This window comes from Camellia sinensis, chromosome 13 (assembly GCF_055761805.1).
Source record: "Camellia sinensis isolate YWXY chromosome 13, ASM5576180v1, whole genome shotgun sequence".
Lineage (NCBI taxonomy): Eukaryota > Viridiplantae > Streptophyta > Magnoliopsida > Ericales > Theaceae > Camellia > Camellia sinensis.
Window position 1 is genome coordinate 128,473,418 of NC_138973.1, and position 17,460 is coordinate 128,490,877.

General features: G+C 36.5%; 1 protein-coding gene across 1 annotated transcript; it reads left to right on the forward strand.

Annotated features, from left to right (window-relative positions):
* Positions 1 to 7,426: 7,426 nt before the first annotated feature.
* Positions 7,427 to 9,001, forward strand: LOC145806433 (umecyanin-like). The gene is made up of 2 exons (XM_082903367.1): positions 7,427 to 7,764; positions 8,531 to 9,001. Exons 1-2 carry the CDS (start codon positions 7,575 to 7,577, stop codon positions 8,860 to 8,862), a joined length of 522 nt encoding a protein of 173 aa, XP_082759493.1. The 5' UTR covers positions 7,427 to 7,574; the 3' UTR covers positions 8,863 to 9,001.
* Positions 9,002 to 17,460: the final 8,459 nt, after the last annotated feature.

The following is a 17,460-nucleotide window of genomic DNA, read 5'->3' on the forward strand; positions in this document are numbered from 1 at the left end:
CGGGCAGTCCGAGCGTACTATTCAGATCCTCGAGGATATGCTTCGGGGTTGTATCCTGGATTTCAGTGGGACGTGGGAGAGGCACTTGCCATTGGTAGAGTTTGCCTACAACAACAGTTTTCAGTCTAGCGTCGGTATGGCACCGTTTGAGGCCTTGTATGGCCGACCGTGTAGGTCTCCAGTGTGTTGGGCCGAGGTGGGTGATGCACCTTTGTTGGGTCCGGAGTTGGTTAGGGAGACGACGGAGAAAGTTGAGCTTATCCGTAGGAGGCTTGTTACAGCCCAGAGTCGACAAAAGAGTTATGCCGACCGTAGGAGGAGGCCTTTGGCGTTTGAGGTAGGTGATCATGTCTTTCTGAAGATATCACCTAGGCGAGGCCTGATGAGGTTTGGGAAGAGTGGGAAGTTATCCCCTCGGTTTATAGGTCCTTTTGAGATCCTTGAGAGGATAGGAGAGGTTGCTTATCGGTTAGCCTTACCGCCGCAGTTGTCCGGAGTGCATGATGTGTTTCATGTGAGTATGCTTCGGAAGTATGAGCCAGATCCATCACATGTGTTGGATTGGACTGATTTAGAGGTAGATGAGGATGCCTCGTATGAGGAGAGACCGGTTCGGGTCTTGGATAGGCGGGATCAGGTCCTGCGTGGCAAGACCATTCCTTTGGTGAGAGTCTTGTGGAAACATCACGGAGTGGAGGAAGCCACTTGGGAACGTGAATTGGAAGTCCGAGAGAAATATCCGGACTTGTTTGTTGTTATGTAATCTTATATTTAAATTTTACATTTTGTTGAACTTAAGAGCTTGGATATATGTCTTAAGTTGTGAAACATTGAAAATGTTTTGGTTATTGGAAGTATGTTTTGGAACTTGCCTCTTATGGAAGTTGAAAGTGACATTATATGCGTTAAATATATTGTTGAAATTAGAAGGATAGTGCATAATGTTGATGCATGTTGAAAATACATATGTTGTTTACATATTGTGATATGTCTCTTGTTAAAGGGATGGGATGACCGGTAATGGGTCGAATTGTTGAAGGTTAAAATGTAACATTGTTTAAAATGGAGGAAAACTTGTTTTTGAAAACTTGTGTTTAATTTCGGGGACGAAATTCTTTAAGGGGGGGAGGTTATAGCGATCCCAGGTTTACCCTTGTTGTATAGTGATCCGGACATGTGTCCGTGGATGTTGGTAGTTGTTTATTATCTTGTTTACATCCTTTCTTACTTTGTATTTGAGTTATAGGATGTGTTGAGCGGGTTTGTTACAGGTTGGTTGAGTTTAGAAACCAAAACTAGTTGCCCAGATTTTTGGCCTGTACGCTCGAGCGGAGGTGTTGGCGCTCGAGCGTAGATTACATCCATCCAGTATCTTGTTGTGCAGTGTTGTGAGCTCGAGCGTAGGGTTGGGAGCTCGAGCGGAGGCCTGGTTCTGCAAAAGTGCTGGGCGAGTGCATTCTGCGCTCGAGCGGGAGGTTGGCCGCTCGAGCGGAAGTCTGTGAGTGGCCGCTCGAGCGGGGTGTTTTACGCTCGAGCGGAAGACTGGGTTTAAATCCCGAAATTGTGACTTTTCAAATCACTTTTTCACTTTCTCTTCTCTCTCTTACTTTTCCAAAATCACCATTGTTGAGCCTCTCACTCTAGACTCTACCTTCTCTCTAGGTTTTGATCTAGTAGGAGTGATTTACTCACCTTTGGCCTTTACAAAAAGGTTGTTGATCGTCGAGGGCTTCTTTTTAATCTGAAAATCTCGGGTTTTGGAGCACGTTGGGTTTTGTCGTCTTCTCCTTTGGGACTCCGAAATTGAGGTAGGGATAACCTACTCCTCTCTATGGGTTTTGTCTTTAAATTTTGGTATTTTGAGATGTTGGGCTTGGTTTGGTAAATTTGTGAAAGTTTGGGGCTTTTGTGTAATTTTACAAAAGTTGGGGTTTTATTCATAATAAACCTAGATGCATGTTTGGCATAGAAAAATAGAATGATTGTTGAATCATTGATGAAAATGGGACCTAAGGGTTGAAATGGTAATTATGGAAAATGGCCTAATTACATTGTTTAATTAATTGGGATAATTAATTGGTGAGAAATGAGGAAATGAAATGTTGATTGAATATCCATTTGTGCATTTATTTTCTGTTTTAGAAATAACTGCTTTGGGCTATCGGTGGAGGATAGTCGAGATTGTTGTAGACAATGTATGTTGATTAGGCAAACTGAAACTAATCAATGGAATGTGTTATGGAACTTGACAGTTGCTAGAATACATTAATTGTTTGTATTGTGTGATTGTATATAGAACCAATGTGTTTATATACGTTATGTGTAGAGGAGGAGATAGGGGATGTACTCCGCGGTTTAGGGGAAGATAGGGGATGGACCTCTAAACCGGATAGGTATTTGGAGGAGATAGGGGATGTACTCCGTAGACAGAGCTCATATGCTTGTCTAGAGAAGTGAAGATAGAGCTCATATGCTTATCTTTGTGAAGTGAAGTGTGGATACAGCTTGTATGCTTATCTGTGGATATTGTTGATATACATATCTGTTGTAGAGTGTGGATACAGCTTGTATGCTTATCTGTGGATATTGTTGATATACATATCTGTTGAGAATGTGGATATAGCTTTTATACTTATCTGAATGTGAGATATAGTTTTTATACATATCTGTGGAAATGATGATAGAGCTAGCATGCTTATCTGTTGAAAAAGGGAAAATGAAAAGTAATTGGGACTTGTAAGTCGTTGACATAAATATGTAATTTATGTGATTGAATCAGTGTTGACCAACTATCAATTGCTAATGTTTTAGTCATTGTCCATGGTTGGTTTAGTGTATTTCAACTGGGCTGTGGCTCACCCTATATGGGAATATCATTTTCAGGTGCAGGAAGCATGCCACCTCCAAGGACATAGCTGGGAGGCTAGTGGCGGACATAGTTTTGTCGTTTTACTGTTGATGTATTACATGTAATTTCAAGCCAATGGCTTAATGTGTAAACGAGTTAGAACTCTTTGTTGTAACCAAGTGTTAACTTGGAAAGCTGTAAGCCCGTAGGGCATTTTGTTATGAGGTTAACATGTAATACTTATGTCTTGGAATTCTAATGAATGAAAGGAATGCAGTTAGTTTAAATGTAAATGCATGTCTTACCTGATGGGTTTATTGCTATTATTTTGGGGGCGTTACACTTTTCTTGGGTATGCGTTGCATAGTACAGCTTATAGATTTTTTGATATGGAAAATAATATTATTTTTGAATCAGGTGATGCTATTTTTCATGAAAATAAATTTCCTTTCAAATCTAGAAATAGTGGGGGTCAAATAATATCTGAAAATATTTTATCTATGCCTAGCTCTTCTAAGTTTTTCAAGAAAAAGAAAATTTTCAAATTCAACCAAGAAGAAGTAAACGAGCTAGAGTTGAAAAAGATTTTGGCCCTGACTATTATCTTTACAATGTGGAAGAAATTCCTCATACGGTACAAGAAGCTTTATTATCACCTGATGCTATTTTCTGGAGAGAGGCTGTAAATGATGAGATGGACTCACTACTTTCAAATAAAACATGGAAGTTAGTGGATTTACCTCCAGGTTGTAAAACTATTGGGTGTAAATGGGTCCTTCGTAAAAAACTTAAACCGGATGGAACTATAGATAAATATAAAGCGAGGCTTGTCGCTAAAGGTTTTAAGCAACAAGTTGATACTTTTTCTCCGGTTACTAGAGTAACATCCATTAGACTGTTGATTGCAGTGGCTGCAATTCATGATTTAAAAATTCATCAAATGGATGTAAAAACAGCATTTTTAAATGGAGATCTAGATGAGGAGATTTACATGGACCAACCTGAAGGCTTTGTGGAGCCTGGGCAAGAAAGCAAAGTGTGTAAGCTAACTAAATCCCTTTATGGTTTAAAACAAGCTCCTAAACAGTGGCATGAGAAATTTGATTCCTGCATGCTTGAGAATGGCTATAAGACTAATGAATGTGATAAGTGCATATATTATAAAACTTGTGAGAATGCACATGTGATTATTAGTCTATATGTGGATGATCTACTTATCTTTGGCTCTAATTTGCATATTATAAATGAGACTAAAAATATGCTTAATAGCCACTTTGATATGAAAGATCTTGGTGAAGCTAATTTTATTTTGGGAACTAAAGTTACCAAGACTGAGGATGGCATTTTTCTTGATCAGTCGCATTATGTTGAGAAAATGTTAAAGAAATATAATTTTCTAGACTGTAAACATGTTGCTACTCCTTTTGATGCAAGCATACACTTATCTGTTGTAACAAATGAAAAAGAAGTGATTAATCAAAAGGAATATGCTAGTATGATTGGTAGTTTGAGATATGCTACTGACTGTACTAGACCTGACATTGCATACGCTGTTGGAGTACTTAGCAGGTTTACTAGCAAACCAAGTCGAGATCATTGGCTAGCCATGGGAAGAATTATGAGATATTTATTTGGAACAAAAAATTATGGTTTGTTTTATAACAAGTATCCTGCGGTACTTGAGGGATATAGTGATGCCGATTGGAACACTTTGTCAGGTGATTCTCTCTCTACCTCGGGTTTTATTTTTACCTTGGGTGGTGGTGCTATATGTTGGAAGTCTAAAAAACAGACGATAATTGCTAATTCTACAATGGAAGCTGAGCTTATAGCGTTAGCTTCAGCATGTGAGGAAGCGAATTGGTTGAGAGATTTGTTACATGAAATTCCTTTTTGGGAAAAACCAATTCCTCCTGTGTTAATTCGTTGTGATAGCACTGCTGCTATTGGTAGAGTGAACAATCATTTTTATAATGGTAAATCCAGACCTATTAGAAGGAAACACAGTAATGTGAGATCCTTTTTTGAGTAATGGCATCATAACTGTGAATTATGTAAGATCTTGTGATAATATTGCGGATCCATTAACCAAGGCCTTGGCGAGAGATAGGGTCTGGAATACATCGAGGGGGATGTGTTTGAAGCCTATAAAATCAAAAACCATGTATGAGGATACCCAACCTAGGGACCAGAGATCCTGTAACTAGGTTCAATGGGAAGAACGAATCATATGGTGGTTGTAAAAATGCACTCTTTAATATTTTGTTATCCATCCCTATGATGTAAGTGCATTTGTCCTGTAATGTTGGAGGGTTGAGTTTTTATACTCTTAATGAAATTCTGTAGCTCTTGTTGAGTGGGGTGTGTAAATTACAGGAACATCCTTGACAGATTTCACCTATGTGAGCATGAAAGTGGGGCCGCTTTCTATGAGAACAAGGCTTATTCTCAAATATGCTCATGAAACTGGGATTAGCACAAGGCCGTAATGTGCTGGCTATTAAAGCTCATGTCAACACCTGGACTATTATGTGTGAGCAGTAATACTTTATTTCCCCTAAGCAGTCATAGTTCAAGTCTGAGACCACTACTGACTCTGGAGTAGAGGTTGCTGTTTCACTAATGAAGGTTCAATGCAGAGCACACCTTCATGATGCATACTAGTCTATCTTTGTTTGGTAATCTCTTTTATCCTTGTTGATATTAAAATGAGTGGGGGATTGTTGGACCATTTTAATATCTTATATTTATTTATTGGTTTATCTTTTTCATAATGGGGTTTTATTTCTTTGGTAACCTCTTGGTCATAAATGGAGGTTAAATAGAATTCATGAACCTGGTTAATGGTCATTATTTTGGTGTAACCATTTTCTTGTTTAATGGTCATTATTTTGGTGTAACCATTTTCTTGTTTAATGGTCATTATTTTTGGTGTAACTGTAAGGTCCTTATAGCCTATATATATAGTCTACTCTTTTCTATCTATAGATATAAGCTATTTTCTATACAAGAGAGATTACTAGCAAAGAAGGGTGTTTTATTAGTGGAGCTTTGGGTTCACCATCTTGTGCAGAGTTGGCCTGAACCATACGACAAGTGGTCGGGTTGTTGTATCCTAGAGGGGACAAGTCATAGTATTGTGACTGCTGCATCGGTATTTGGATTCTTCCTACCGCAGTGGGCTTGATCTCCTTAAAATTGTTGGAGAAAATACCAGAAACTAAACAATATTATTGATAAATGATGCAAAGAAAACGAGATATCCGTGCCTCAGCCTGATCTATTTGTATCTCATTTTCTTTGCATCATTTATCAATAATATTGTTTAGTTTCTGGTATTTTCTCCAACAATTAGTCATTTATCTCATTTACACATTACTAGATCAAAACAGTGAGTCTGTAAAATAAATTTCTATATCATTTAAAAAAAATTAAAGAATAATTACTGTGATTAAAAACATGGAAGAATTATTGTTCAATGGAACGGACAAGAATAATTTACACAAACATAAAGAAGTACAACTCAAAATTACCCTCTCACAATATTTGAGTTGCACTCCTCCACACCTTCTGATATTTTATTAATTTTTTGAATAAGTTACAAATACACTCATGAGATTTGTTTAAAATATAATTTGTCTTTTGTGATTTGAAAAATTACAAATACTTCTCTATCAGAATTTTTTATTTAACAGAATTAATTAAAAAAGTAAAATTTCTAACTATTTATCTATACAATAATAAAATTATCTGAATTATTGATTAAAATAAAATTTTAACATTCTTAAAAATTATTAATTAATTTGATAATTCATTAATAAAAGAACATATTTGTTATGAAATTAGAAATCTTAAAAGCATAATGTAATTTTTAAAATTACAAAAAGTAACTTATAATTTAAATAAACCTCAAGAAATGTGTTTGTAATTTACGGTTTTTTTTTTTTTTTTTTAATCTTGCACCCTAAATTGTAATTCCCCTAAAAACATTGCATGATGATCTGACCTAGTCAATGAAGCAATAGTTCTCTCTCTCTCTGACTTAGTCAACTGAAGCAATAGTTCTCTCTCCGTGTTGATTTTTCCATGTCCATCCACCAATAATGATAGAGATATTTATAAAATATAATTGGTAAAATTTTAAAATGATTTTAACCATTCATGTAACTGTTAAATATAATTTTTTAAAAAAATTTAAACACAAAAATAATTAATATATCAATGAAAATTATGAAAATCCTTCTTTGCGGGGTCCAAACATTTTCTGTCCACCCAACAACATTAAACAACCAGAGAAACTCTCAACTTTCTAGGTGGCATCCACCCATTGGAGAACCCCTCAACTACTTCCAAAGTCATTGGTCTTGCCGTGCCAAGTTGCCTTGCCTCTATTATCTATATGTATATTCAATGGGAAATGTTAGAGATTATGAAAATTTTGTCATGAAAATGGTCATGAAAATTTTGTGACTCTTAGATTACCTTGATTAGTGTGTGGTGTTTTATTGTAAATGTAATCCAAATATCATAAATTTTTCATGACTATTTTCACGAAAGACTTTTCATGATACCTAACATTGCTGATATGGGAATACACCCACAAGGTCTAGATAAAACTCTCAGCTTCCTTCTTTACAAACAAAAAAGACACAGGGACTGAGAGAGTAGTAGGGGTGACCATATTCAGAGAACACAAAAAACACTAACACTAGATAGAGAGAGAGAGATGGCCACCGCAAAGTTGAGTTTTACAAAACTTGTAGTGTTGGCTTTAGCAGCAGCAGTACTGGTAGAGTTCTCGGCTGCTGCAGCATACATCGTCGGAGACACCATGGGTTGGGTCAACCCTTCCAGCGACGCCACCGTTTATTCCAAATGGGCTTCCCAACATACCTTTGCCACCGGTGACATTTTAGGTAAACTTGGCTTTTATTCTCTCAATTATATAATTTGTTTTCAGAAAAAAGATTCGAAAAAATAGTTTCTTGGGCGTTTTGTCAAATAAATTTTATGTGTTTTTAGAAAAACAGGATTAATGTTTTAAGAAATAGGTTTGAATCCAATTACAAATAAGATAAAACACACCTATAATCAATTTGAATCAATTAATTTTGAATTTTGTCTTCCTTTTTTTTTTTAATTTAAATTAAATTGGTTCAATTACAATTGAGCATCTAAGTTGCTAACCGAAAAACTATAAAATTCACCATGTGTTGTTGTACTTTGGTTTCTAAAATTTCAATTTTACAAATTTCATCTCTCAACACTATAACACTATAAGATTATGTTTCATTTCCCTCATCAGTGTTTAGCAATCCAATTAACAAAATTGAAAACATGAAGAATCTTTTGAATCATATATTTGACTAAGATTTTTGAAAGGAAAGGAAAAATAAATAAAATTAAGGCTAATTTTTGTCACTTATCACTTTCGCTTTTCCTTTTCTGTTCACTGCACAAATATTCACTCAAATTTTTAATGCAAACACAGCCAAATGACCAAACTAACATAACGACAAAATTAAAAACAAAGGATCACACTGACATGAAACTGTGAATTTGATCGTTCTATTAATGTTTTAGACACTCCAATTTAACTCAAATTAAAAAAATTAATGTTTGATCCTCAATATTTATTGAACTTTTGATCAGGTTTTTTTTTTTTTTTAATTTTTTGGGCAGTGTTCAACTATGCAACTCAACAACATAATGTGGCTACAGTTACAAAGAATGCATATGATGCATGCAATTCGACCTCTCCCATCTCTATTGCAACCAATGGTCCAACAAACATCACTCTCAACACCACTGGCGAACACTACTTCTTCTGCACCATCGGTACCCACTGTGCCCAGGGACAGAAGCTAGCCATCAATGTCACTTCTTCCACCACCGCCCCACCTTCTCCTTCGTCAGTCTCTCCCCCCCCACCACCACCGTCCTCTGCCCCACCAAAGGCGGTTGCTGCTTTCGCTGTGGTCTTGATGTCCATTGCCATTGGTGTGATGTGTTAATGATTTTTTTGGTTGACACACGAAGAATTTATATGGCACGGCCATTCTTTTTAGTGTACTATTAATTATTGTATTGGTTGAATGATTTGTGTTATTATTCAGATTGAATAAAGATGGTTGTTTGATTTTCAGATGAAAATTTGATGGATTTATATCATCTATGTTTAGAGTAGTGTAATTTCATTATTTTCTGTAACCCATATTGTCTTTCTCAAATAAAAAGTTATAATTTAGGTGTATCCAAGCAAAAACACTAAAATGATCATTCATTGATATACTTTTCTTTATTTTTCAGTAAATTAAAAATAAATTATTATAATGAAAAAATCGTTCCATTCTATCTTATTTGAGTGAATCAAATACAAACATTTTTATCTCAAATGTCCTTTTATGTAAATGACACGAAAAGCGGATTGGAAAGGCCTAGTCGGCCCTATTTTTGGGTGCATCTCCGTCTATCTCAATGATTAGAACCTTTTATTTTGTTGAATTTGTCAAATATATTATTCATAGTGAAAATCTTGTTAATTTGCATCGGTAGTTACTTGATCGTATCACCTTTTTTTTTTTTTTTTAGACATAATTTAATCAAATAGTTAGTAATATCTGATGAACATCAATTTTTTTATGAATAATATACTTAGGGTCCTGTTGAAGTGTGCACCCCCTAAAGGGTTGCACACCATATACACCTTCATTATTGGCCATTGGATTACACAAATACATCCTAACCATTGAATTCTTTAATTTTGAAAAATTGGACCACCGGAGAGCAATCGATTGAGCATCTCTCTTCTTCTTCCACTGGGTATTCTCTCTCTCTACTTTCACTCTTCCGTTTCTCTCCCTCCCTCTCCCTCTGCTACTCCCTCCTTCAAGTGATCTCTTTCCCTGCTCCTCTCTCTCTTCTCTCTCTACTGCGCTCATTCGTCTGTCTTCCTCTAGTTCGACTGACTGCAGATTCTAAGTGGCTGTTCGGTTTAAAACTCTAATCGAACCCAGTGAGCCTCTGTTTGGTTTGTAAGAAAACGAAGGAATTTTTTTTTGAAGAGCAATCAACAAGATATGCCTCCCTCTGATTATTTCTGAAACCCTAAACCCTCTTTTAAAACTCTCTTCTTCCCCATTTTTTACTCTCTGTGTATATTTCTGAAATCCTCCCTCTTCTAAAACTATATTCTCTGATTTGTACCCTATTTTCTGTCTCTAGTGCTATCTAAATTTCTATTCCAGTCTCTCTTGGCTCACACTGATTCGAAATTTGCAGTGAAGCAAGGCTTGGTAATGATTTCGTTCTATTTTGCTGTTTATATATCTCTGTTGACATTCTTAATGAAATAATCCATTTTTATATTAATTAATATAGTATTTTGTAACCATATTGTTGGTTCCATGACTTGTTCTTGAGTTGTTGCAAAATATTTCATAAGAAATTTTGGCATTAAAATTATAGGTCTAATTTTGTTATCTGAATTGCTAAGATACATCATCAGACACAGGTGCAGACTCAGGTGCAGCAGCATTCACACACCCAGCAATGATAACTGATTCATCATCACAGCTGTAATGTTTGTTAAACAGTTAAAGTGGTTGTTAGCTGCATTGGTTAGTTAGTTAGCTAAGTTAGTTACTGAATTTGTTAAATCAGTTACTGAGTTAGTTAGATATTGTTCTCTATAAATATCTTGAGCAGTGTATATGAATTTGACTTTTGAATGGAATATAGAATAAATATCTTCTATTCTTTTCATGGTATCAGAGCTTTCCTAAACTCTTCTGAGTATTCTTCAAGAATCATTCATGGCTGATCCTGTTTCTTTACCTTCAAGTCTTCAGTCTCTTCTGTCCAATTTTGGTTCTCTCATCACTGTTAAACTTGATTCCACAAATTTTTTGATTTGGAGAAATCAACTCCATAATATTCTTCGAGCTACAGGTCTTCTTGGCTATGTCACAGGTGCAATCCCTTGTCCTCCATCTGAAATTCCTGATGCATCTGGCAAATTTGTTTCCAATCCTGCATATCTTCAATGGGAAGCTATTGATGCAAATCTGCTCACATGTTTAACTGCCACTTTATCTTCATCAGTCTATGCCTCTGTTCTTCATCTCCACAGTAGTTCTCAAGTTTGGCAAACCTTAGAGAAGAAATTTACATCTGTCTCTCGATCTCATATTCATCAACTGAAGAACCAGCTTCATACCATTCGAAAACAATCTTCTTCAATTGACTGCTATCTTTCACAGATCAAAGCCGTTTCAGATCAGTTAGCTTTGTCTGGTGCAAAGGTTGAGGATGAAGATCTCATTCTTCTTACCTTAAATGGCTTACCAGACGAATATGATGCCTTCAAAACGTCCATTCGTACCAGATCCAATGCTGTCTCTATGGAAGAATTGTGTTCCTTACTTGGCTCAGAAGAAATTCACATTGAAAGCAAGATCAAGCATGCTTCCAAACCTGATTTGCATGTTGCTTATTCAGCACCTAAAGGTTCTACTTCTGTTTTTGCTTCTGGTTCTGATTTTGAAGGACAACGTTCCATTCTTGGATCATATCCTCATCCTCCTTTTACTGGTAGATCTCAATACAGAGGAGGTCGAAGTGGTAGGTTTTTTTGTGGCAATAGATCTCATAATCGATTTTCTAACAATCGTTCCAGAGCATCAGCCTATTCTGGTTCTGCTTCCTCTATCTGCCAGATCTGTGGTAAATCTGGTCATCTTGCATTGGACTGTTGGTATCGGCTTGATCCACAATATCAACCTTCTGCATCTCCCAAGGCCTATGTTGCTGCAGTACCTGCTTCCTCTTCAGATTCTCCTGTTCCACCTTGGTACATTGATTCAGGAGCAACAACTCATCTTACACATGATTTGACCAATCTTCAACAGTATCAAACCTATCAAGGCTCAGATCAGGTTACAGTAGGCAATGGCTCAGTTTTACCTATTCAACATATTGGAAGTGGTATTCTTCCTACACCTCAATTTGCCTTTCATCTGTCCAATCTTTTGCATGTTCCTTCTATATCATCCAATCTGTTATCTGTTCATCAATTAACCAAGGATCATAACTGTTGTGTTATTTTTGATTCTGATTCTTTTGTCATTCAGGACAAACACACAAAACAGATTCTGCATAAAGGATCAAACATCAATGGCCTTTATCAGTTGTCTCCATCCTCTACTTTCTGTCCTAAGCAACCACAGGTTTTTCAGTCATCCACTACTACAGTCTCTCCAATCTCTGATTTGCTGTGGCATCAAAGATTGGGTCACCCTTCTATTTCCAAACTTCAACATCTGGCATCTCATCTTCCAAATAAAAAGAGTTTTAATAAAGTCCTAGATTGCACTGACTGCTATGTGTCAAAAAGTCATAGACTTCCTTTCAAATTGTCTTGCTCTTCTAGTGATAGTCCTTTTTCTCTTGTTCATGCTGATGTATGGGGGCCTTTTACTGTTCATAATGCTCCTTTTCGATTTTATGTTTTGTTTGTTGATGATTGTAGTAGATTCACTTGGATCTATCCCTTACATTTTAAAAGTGAAGTCTATGAAAAATTGCTTGAGTTTAAAGCCTATGTTGAAAATCAATTTCATACTTCTCTTAAAATTTTAAGAACTGATGGAGGGACTGAATTTGTAAACAAAAAGGTTGCTTCTCTTTTCTCTTCACATGGTATTCTTCATCAAACCAGTTGTCCTTATACACAAGCACAGAATGGTGTTGCTGAGAGAAAGCATCGCCATATTACTGAAACTGCTATCACTCTACTTCATCAATCTTCTCTACCTTTGACATTTTGGTTTGATGCTATTGCTACAGCAATATTTCTCATCAATAGGAAGCCTAGTTCTGTTCTGTCTCAAAAATCTCCATTTCAGATTTTGTTTAACACTCTTCCAGATTTTTCTTTCTTCAAAGTCTTTGGTTGCCAGTGTTTTCCTTGGTTAAAGCCTTATACTACTCACAAGCTTCAACCTAAGTCCTTATCTTGTGTCTTTTTAGGTTATCATCCCACTATCAAAGGCTATAGGTGTTTAGATCCTATTACTGGCAAAATCTTTGTTTCTAGGCATGTCATCTTCAATGAAACCTGCTTTCCTTTTGCTTCTTCTTCTCTTCCCTCTTCATCTTCAACTAGCTCTTTGTCTCAGATTCATAATGTCTTCTGGCCTTCTTCTTCTTCTCTTTCTTCTGAATCTTTTACTGCCCCTTCTGCATCTCCATCTCCTTCTTCTCCTCATGCTACATTTACCTCTCCTTCTCCTCATGCTAGTCCTATTAATTCTCCTTCTCCAGCAGCCTCATCACCTCTGAGTTCTTCTTCTCCTTCTCATGCTATTCCTATTCATTCTATTTCCATTGATCTTCCTCTACCTTCTGGTTTGCCTTCTACTCTAGTTCCTTCCTTGGTTTCCTCTAATGTTCATCCCATGCTCACTCGATCCAAAACAAAACCTCCTCTGTGTCTCACAACCATCTCACCTTCTTATCTTTACACTGAACCTCCTACTGTTCAAGCTGCTTTAGGTTCTCCTGTGTGGCTTACTGCTATGCAGGAAGAATTTCAAGCCTTGCAGCAACAAGGTACTTGGGATCTTGTGTCTCTACCTCCTCATAAAATAGCAATTGGTTGTAAATGGGTGTATAGAATCAAAAGAAATTCTGATGGTTCTGTGGCCAGATATAAAGCTAGATTGGTGGCAAAGGGATATCTTCAACAAGAGGGTGTTGATTTCCATGAAACTTTTAGCCCTGTGGCTAAACAGCCCACAATTCGTATTTTTCTTTGTTTGGCTCTTCATTTTAATTGGCCTATTCATCAATTAGACATATCTAATGCCTTTCTTCATGGAACATTAGATGAGGAAGTGTATATGTTACAACCTCCAGGTTTTATTCAGTCTTCTAATCACGTGTGCAAACTCAAGAAAGCCTTGTATGGACTTAAACAAGCTCCTCGAGCTTGGTATTCTACTTTCTCTAAATTCCTTATTTCTCAAGGCTTTGTTAATAGTCATTCAGATTCCTCTCTTTTTGTTCAACACACTTCCAGCAGTTTGCTTATTCTTGTTGTCTATGTTGATGACATTCTGGTCACTGGTAGTGATCCTGCTCTTCTTGCACAATTTATTCAGCATATGCATACAGTGTTCTCCATGAAGGAATTGGGGACTGTGTCCTATTTCTTGGGCATCTCCGTTAATACCTTATCTCAAGGGTACTTCTTATCTCAAACTAAGTATGCCACTGAGCTACTTCACAAAGCTGGTTTAACTGATTGTAAACCTTGTTCCACTCCTTTAGCTGTGAAGGCTTCTTATTCTCCTTCTTCTTCTTCAGATGAGCTTCCATTTTCTAATCCTTCTTTGTATAGGAGTATTGTTGGTGGTCTCCAGTACCTTACTATTACCAGACCTGATTTAGCCTTAGCTGTTAACCAAGCATGTCAGCATATGCATCTGCCCACAAATGCTGATTTTCAAGCTGTTAAACGTTTGTTGAGATATGTAAAAGGTACTCTTCATCATGGGCTACACTTTACTGCTGGTCCCTTATCTTTTCATGCTTTTTCTGATTCAAATTGGGCCGGTGATAGTGTTGATCGAAAGTCCACTTCAGGTTACTGTGTCTATTTGGGTTCTAATCTAATTTCATGGAGTGCTAAGAAACAACCTATTGTTTCTCGATCATCTACTGAGGCAGAGTACAGAGCATTAGCTAATGCCACTGCTGAATTAACCTGGCTGCAGCAATTGTTAAAAGATATGCATATTTTTCCCTCTTCTGTTCCTGAGCTCTGGTGTGACAACATTTCTGCAATGGCATTGGCTTCTAATCCTGTTTTCCATTCACGCTCTAAACATATAGAAATTGACTGCCATTTTATTCGGGATAAAGTTGTTGCCAAAGTGATTGCTTTGAAATATGTTCCTACAACTGATCAAGTGGCTGACAATTTCACCAAAATCATCTCTTGGTCTGCTAAAAAGCAGCCTACTGTGTCCCGCTCCAGCACCGAAGCCGAGTATCATTCTCTTGCTCATGCTACGGCTGAACTTAGTTGGTTACAAATGCTTCTTCATGATCTTTCTCTCCCTATTGTAACCACTCCCATTCTTTGGTGTGACAACTTATCTGCCATTGCCTTAGCCTCCAATCCTGTGTTTCACACAAGGTCCAAACATATCGAAGTCGATTGTCACTTTATTCGTGACAAAATTGCTTCCAAGAAGCTTCTTCTTTACTACATACCCTCTGCTGAGCAAATTGCAGATATCTTCACCAAACCACTGTCTGTTGCTCGGTTTCAATACCTTCAGTCCAAGCTGCTGGTCACTTCTCCTCCCATCCGCTTGCAGGGGGATGATAAGACTCTCTCTGCAACAGTCTCTCTGCAGCAGTCCCATAAGACTCTCTCTGCACCAGATAGCTCTGCAGCAAGCTCTTCTGCATCTCCCAAGGCCTATGCTGCTGCAGTACCTGCTTCCTCTTCAGATTCTCCTGTTCCACCTTGGTACATTGATTCAGGAGCAACAACTCATCTTACACATGATTTGACCAATCTTCAACAGTATCAAACCTATCAAGGCTCAGATCAGGTTACAGTAGGCAATGGCTCAGTTTTACCTATTCAACATATTGGAAGTGGTATTCTTCCTACACCTCAATTTGCCTTTCATCTGTCCAATCTTTTGCATGTTCCTTCTATATCATCCAATCTGTTATCTGTTCATCAATTAACCAAGGATCATAACTGTTGTGTTATTTTTGATTCTGATTCTTTTGTCATTCAGGACAAACACACAAAACAGATTCTGCATAAAGGATCAAACATCAATGGCCTTTATCAGTTGTCTCCATCCTCTACTTTCTGTCCTAAGCAACCACAGGTTTTTCAGTCATCCACTACTACAGTCTCTCCAATCTCTGATTTGCTGTGGCATCAAAGATTGGGTCACCCTTCTATTTCCAAACTTCAACATCTGGCATCTCATCTTCCAAATAAAAAGAGTTTTAATAAAGTCCTAGATTGCACTGACTGCTATGTGTCAAAAAGTCATAGACTTCCTTTCAAATTGTCTTGCTCTTCTAGTGATAGTCCTTTTTCTCTTGTTCATGCTGATGTATGGGGGCCTTTTACTGTTCATAATGCTCCTTTTCGATTTTATGTTTTGTTTGTTGATGATTGTAGTAGATTCACTTGGGTCTATCCCTTACATTTTAAAAGTGAAGTCTATGAAAAATTGCTTGAGTTTAAAGCCTATGTTGAAAATCAATTTCATACTTCTCTTAAAATTTTAAGAACTGATGGAGGGACTGAATTTGTAAACAAAAAGGTTGCTTCTCTTTTCTCTTCACATGGTATTCTTCATCAAACCAGTTGTCCTTATACACAAGCACAGAATGGTGTTGCTGAGAGAAAGCATCGCCATATTACTGAAACTGCTATCACTCTACTTCATTAATCTTCTCTACCTTTGACATTTTGGTTTGATGCTATTGCTACAGCAGTATTTCTCATCAATAGGATGCCTAGTTCTGTTCTGTCTCAAAAATCTCCATTTCAGATTTTGTTTAACACTCTTCCAGATTTTTCTTTCTTCAAAGTCTTTGGTTGCCAGTGTTTTCCTTGGTTAAAGCCTTATACTACTCGCAAGCTTCAACCTAAGTCCTTATCTTGTGTCTTTTTAGGTTATCATCAATAGGATGCCTAGTTCTGTTCTGTCTCAAAAAGCCTTATTGCTACAGCAGTATTTCTCTCTCTCTCTCTCTCTCTCATGTTTTGATTGCATTTTTTTAATTTGAAAAATGATTTACAAACATAATTGTTATACAGAATGTCACAAAAGCAATGTCAAAACAATATGCTTGAGAAATCATATCGTTCAATTTTAGGTATGAATTTTATATTCACATAGCATTAATCATTTAATTTTCCAACAGTGCCCTTTTTAAAACCTTATCAATGAAAATAGCTCTGCAATTCGTAATGTTAATAGTGTTTTGTTTATTTCTTGGTCTAAAACCAAAAATGACCCAAAAATTCAAAGACAATTTTTTTTTTTTTATAATGAAAATACAAAGACATTTGGGTTCATATAATATGGTCATTCCCCATTTGAAGCTTGCTTTCTATTGTAGGAATTGGAAGAGGTTATGGTCTCTTTTTTTAGCCCTAGTTAAAACTTAAAATCTATTTTGCAAAACATGGGGACTTTAACGTAATTGCGGATCCAGTGGCAATGATTGTGGAATATATATTTAAAAAAGAATAAATTATCTGTTTATATTCAATCTATAGAAATTTTGCAGCTCAAAGTAATCTTGGATTGGATTTATATGCAGTTTTTCAATATATGATGAAAGTAAATGTATTACTTCAAGAGCTAAATGATTATATTTGTGTGTTATAGTGTATTTGGTTTAGATTATATTTGCTCAAACCAAACCAAGCCTTAAGTTCCATCAGATTATATTTACTCAATGATTTTTAATTCATTTTGTCATTTTTTTTCTCTTGTTTATTTATTTTCTTTTGTGTATCAAATGCTAGTTTACTTATGAATTGCACACTATGTACACAC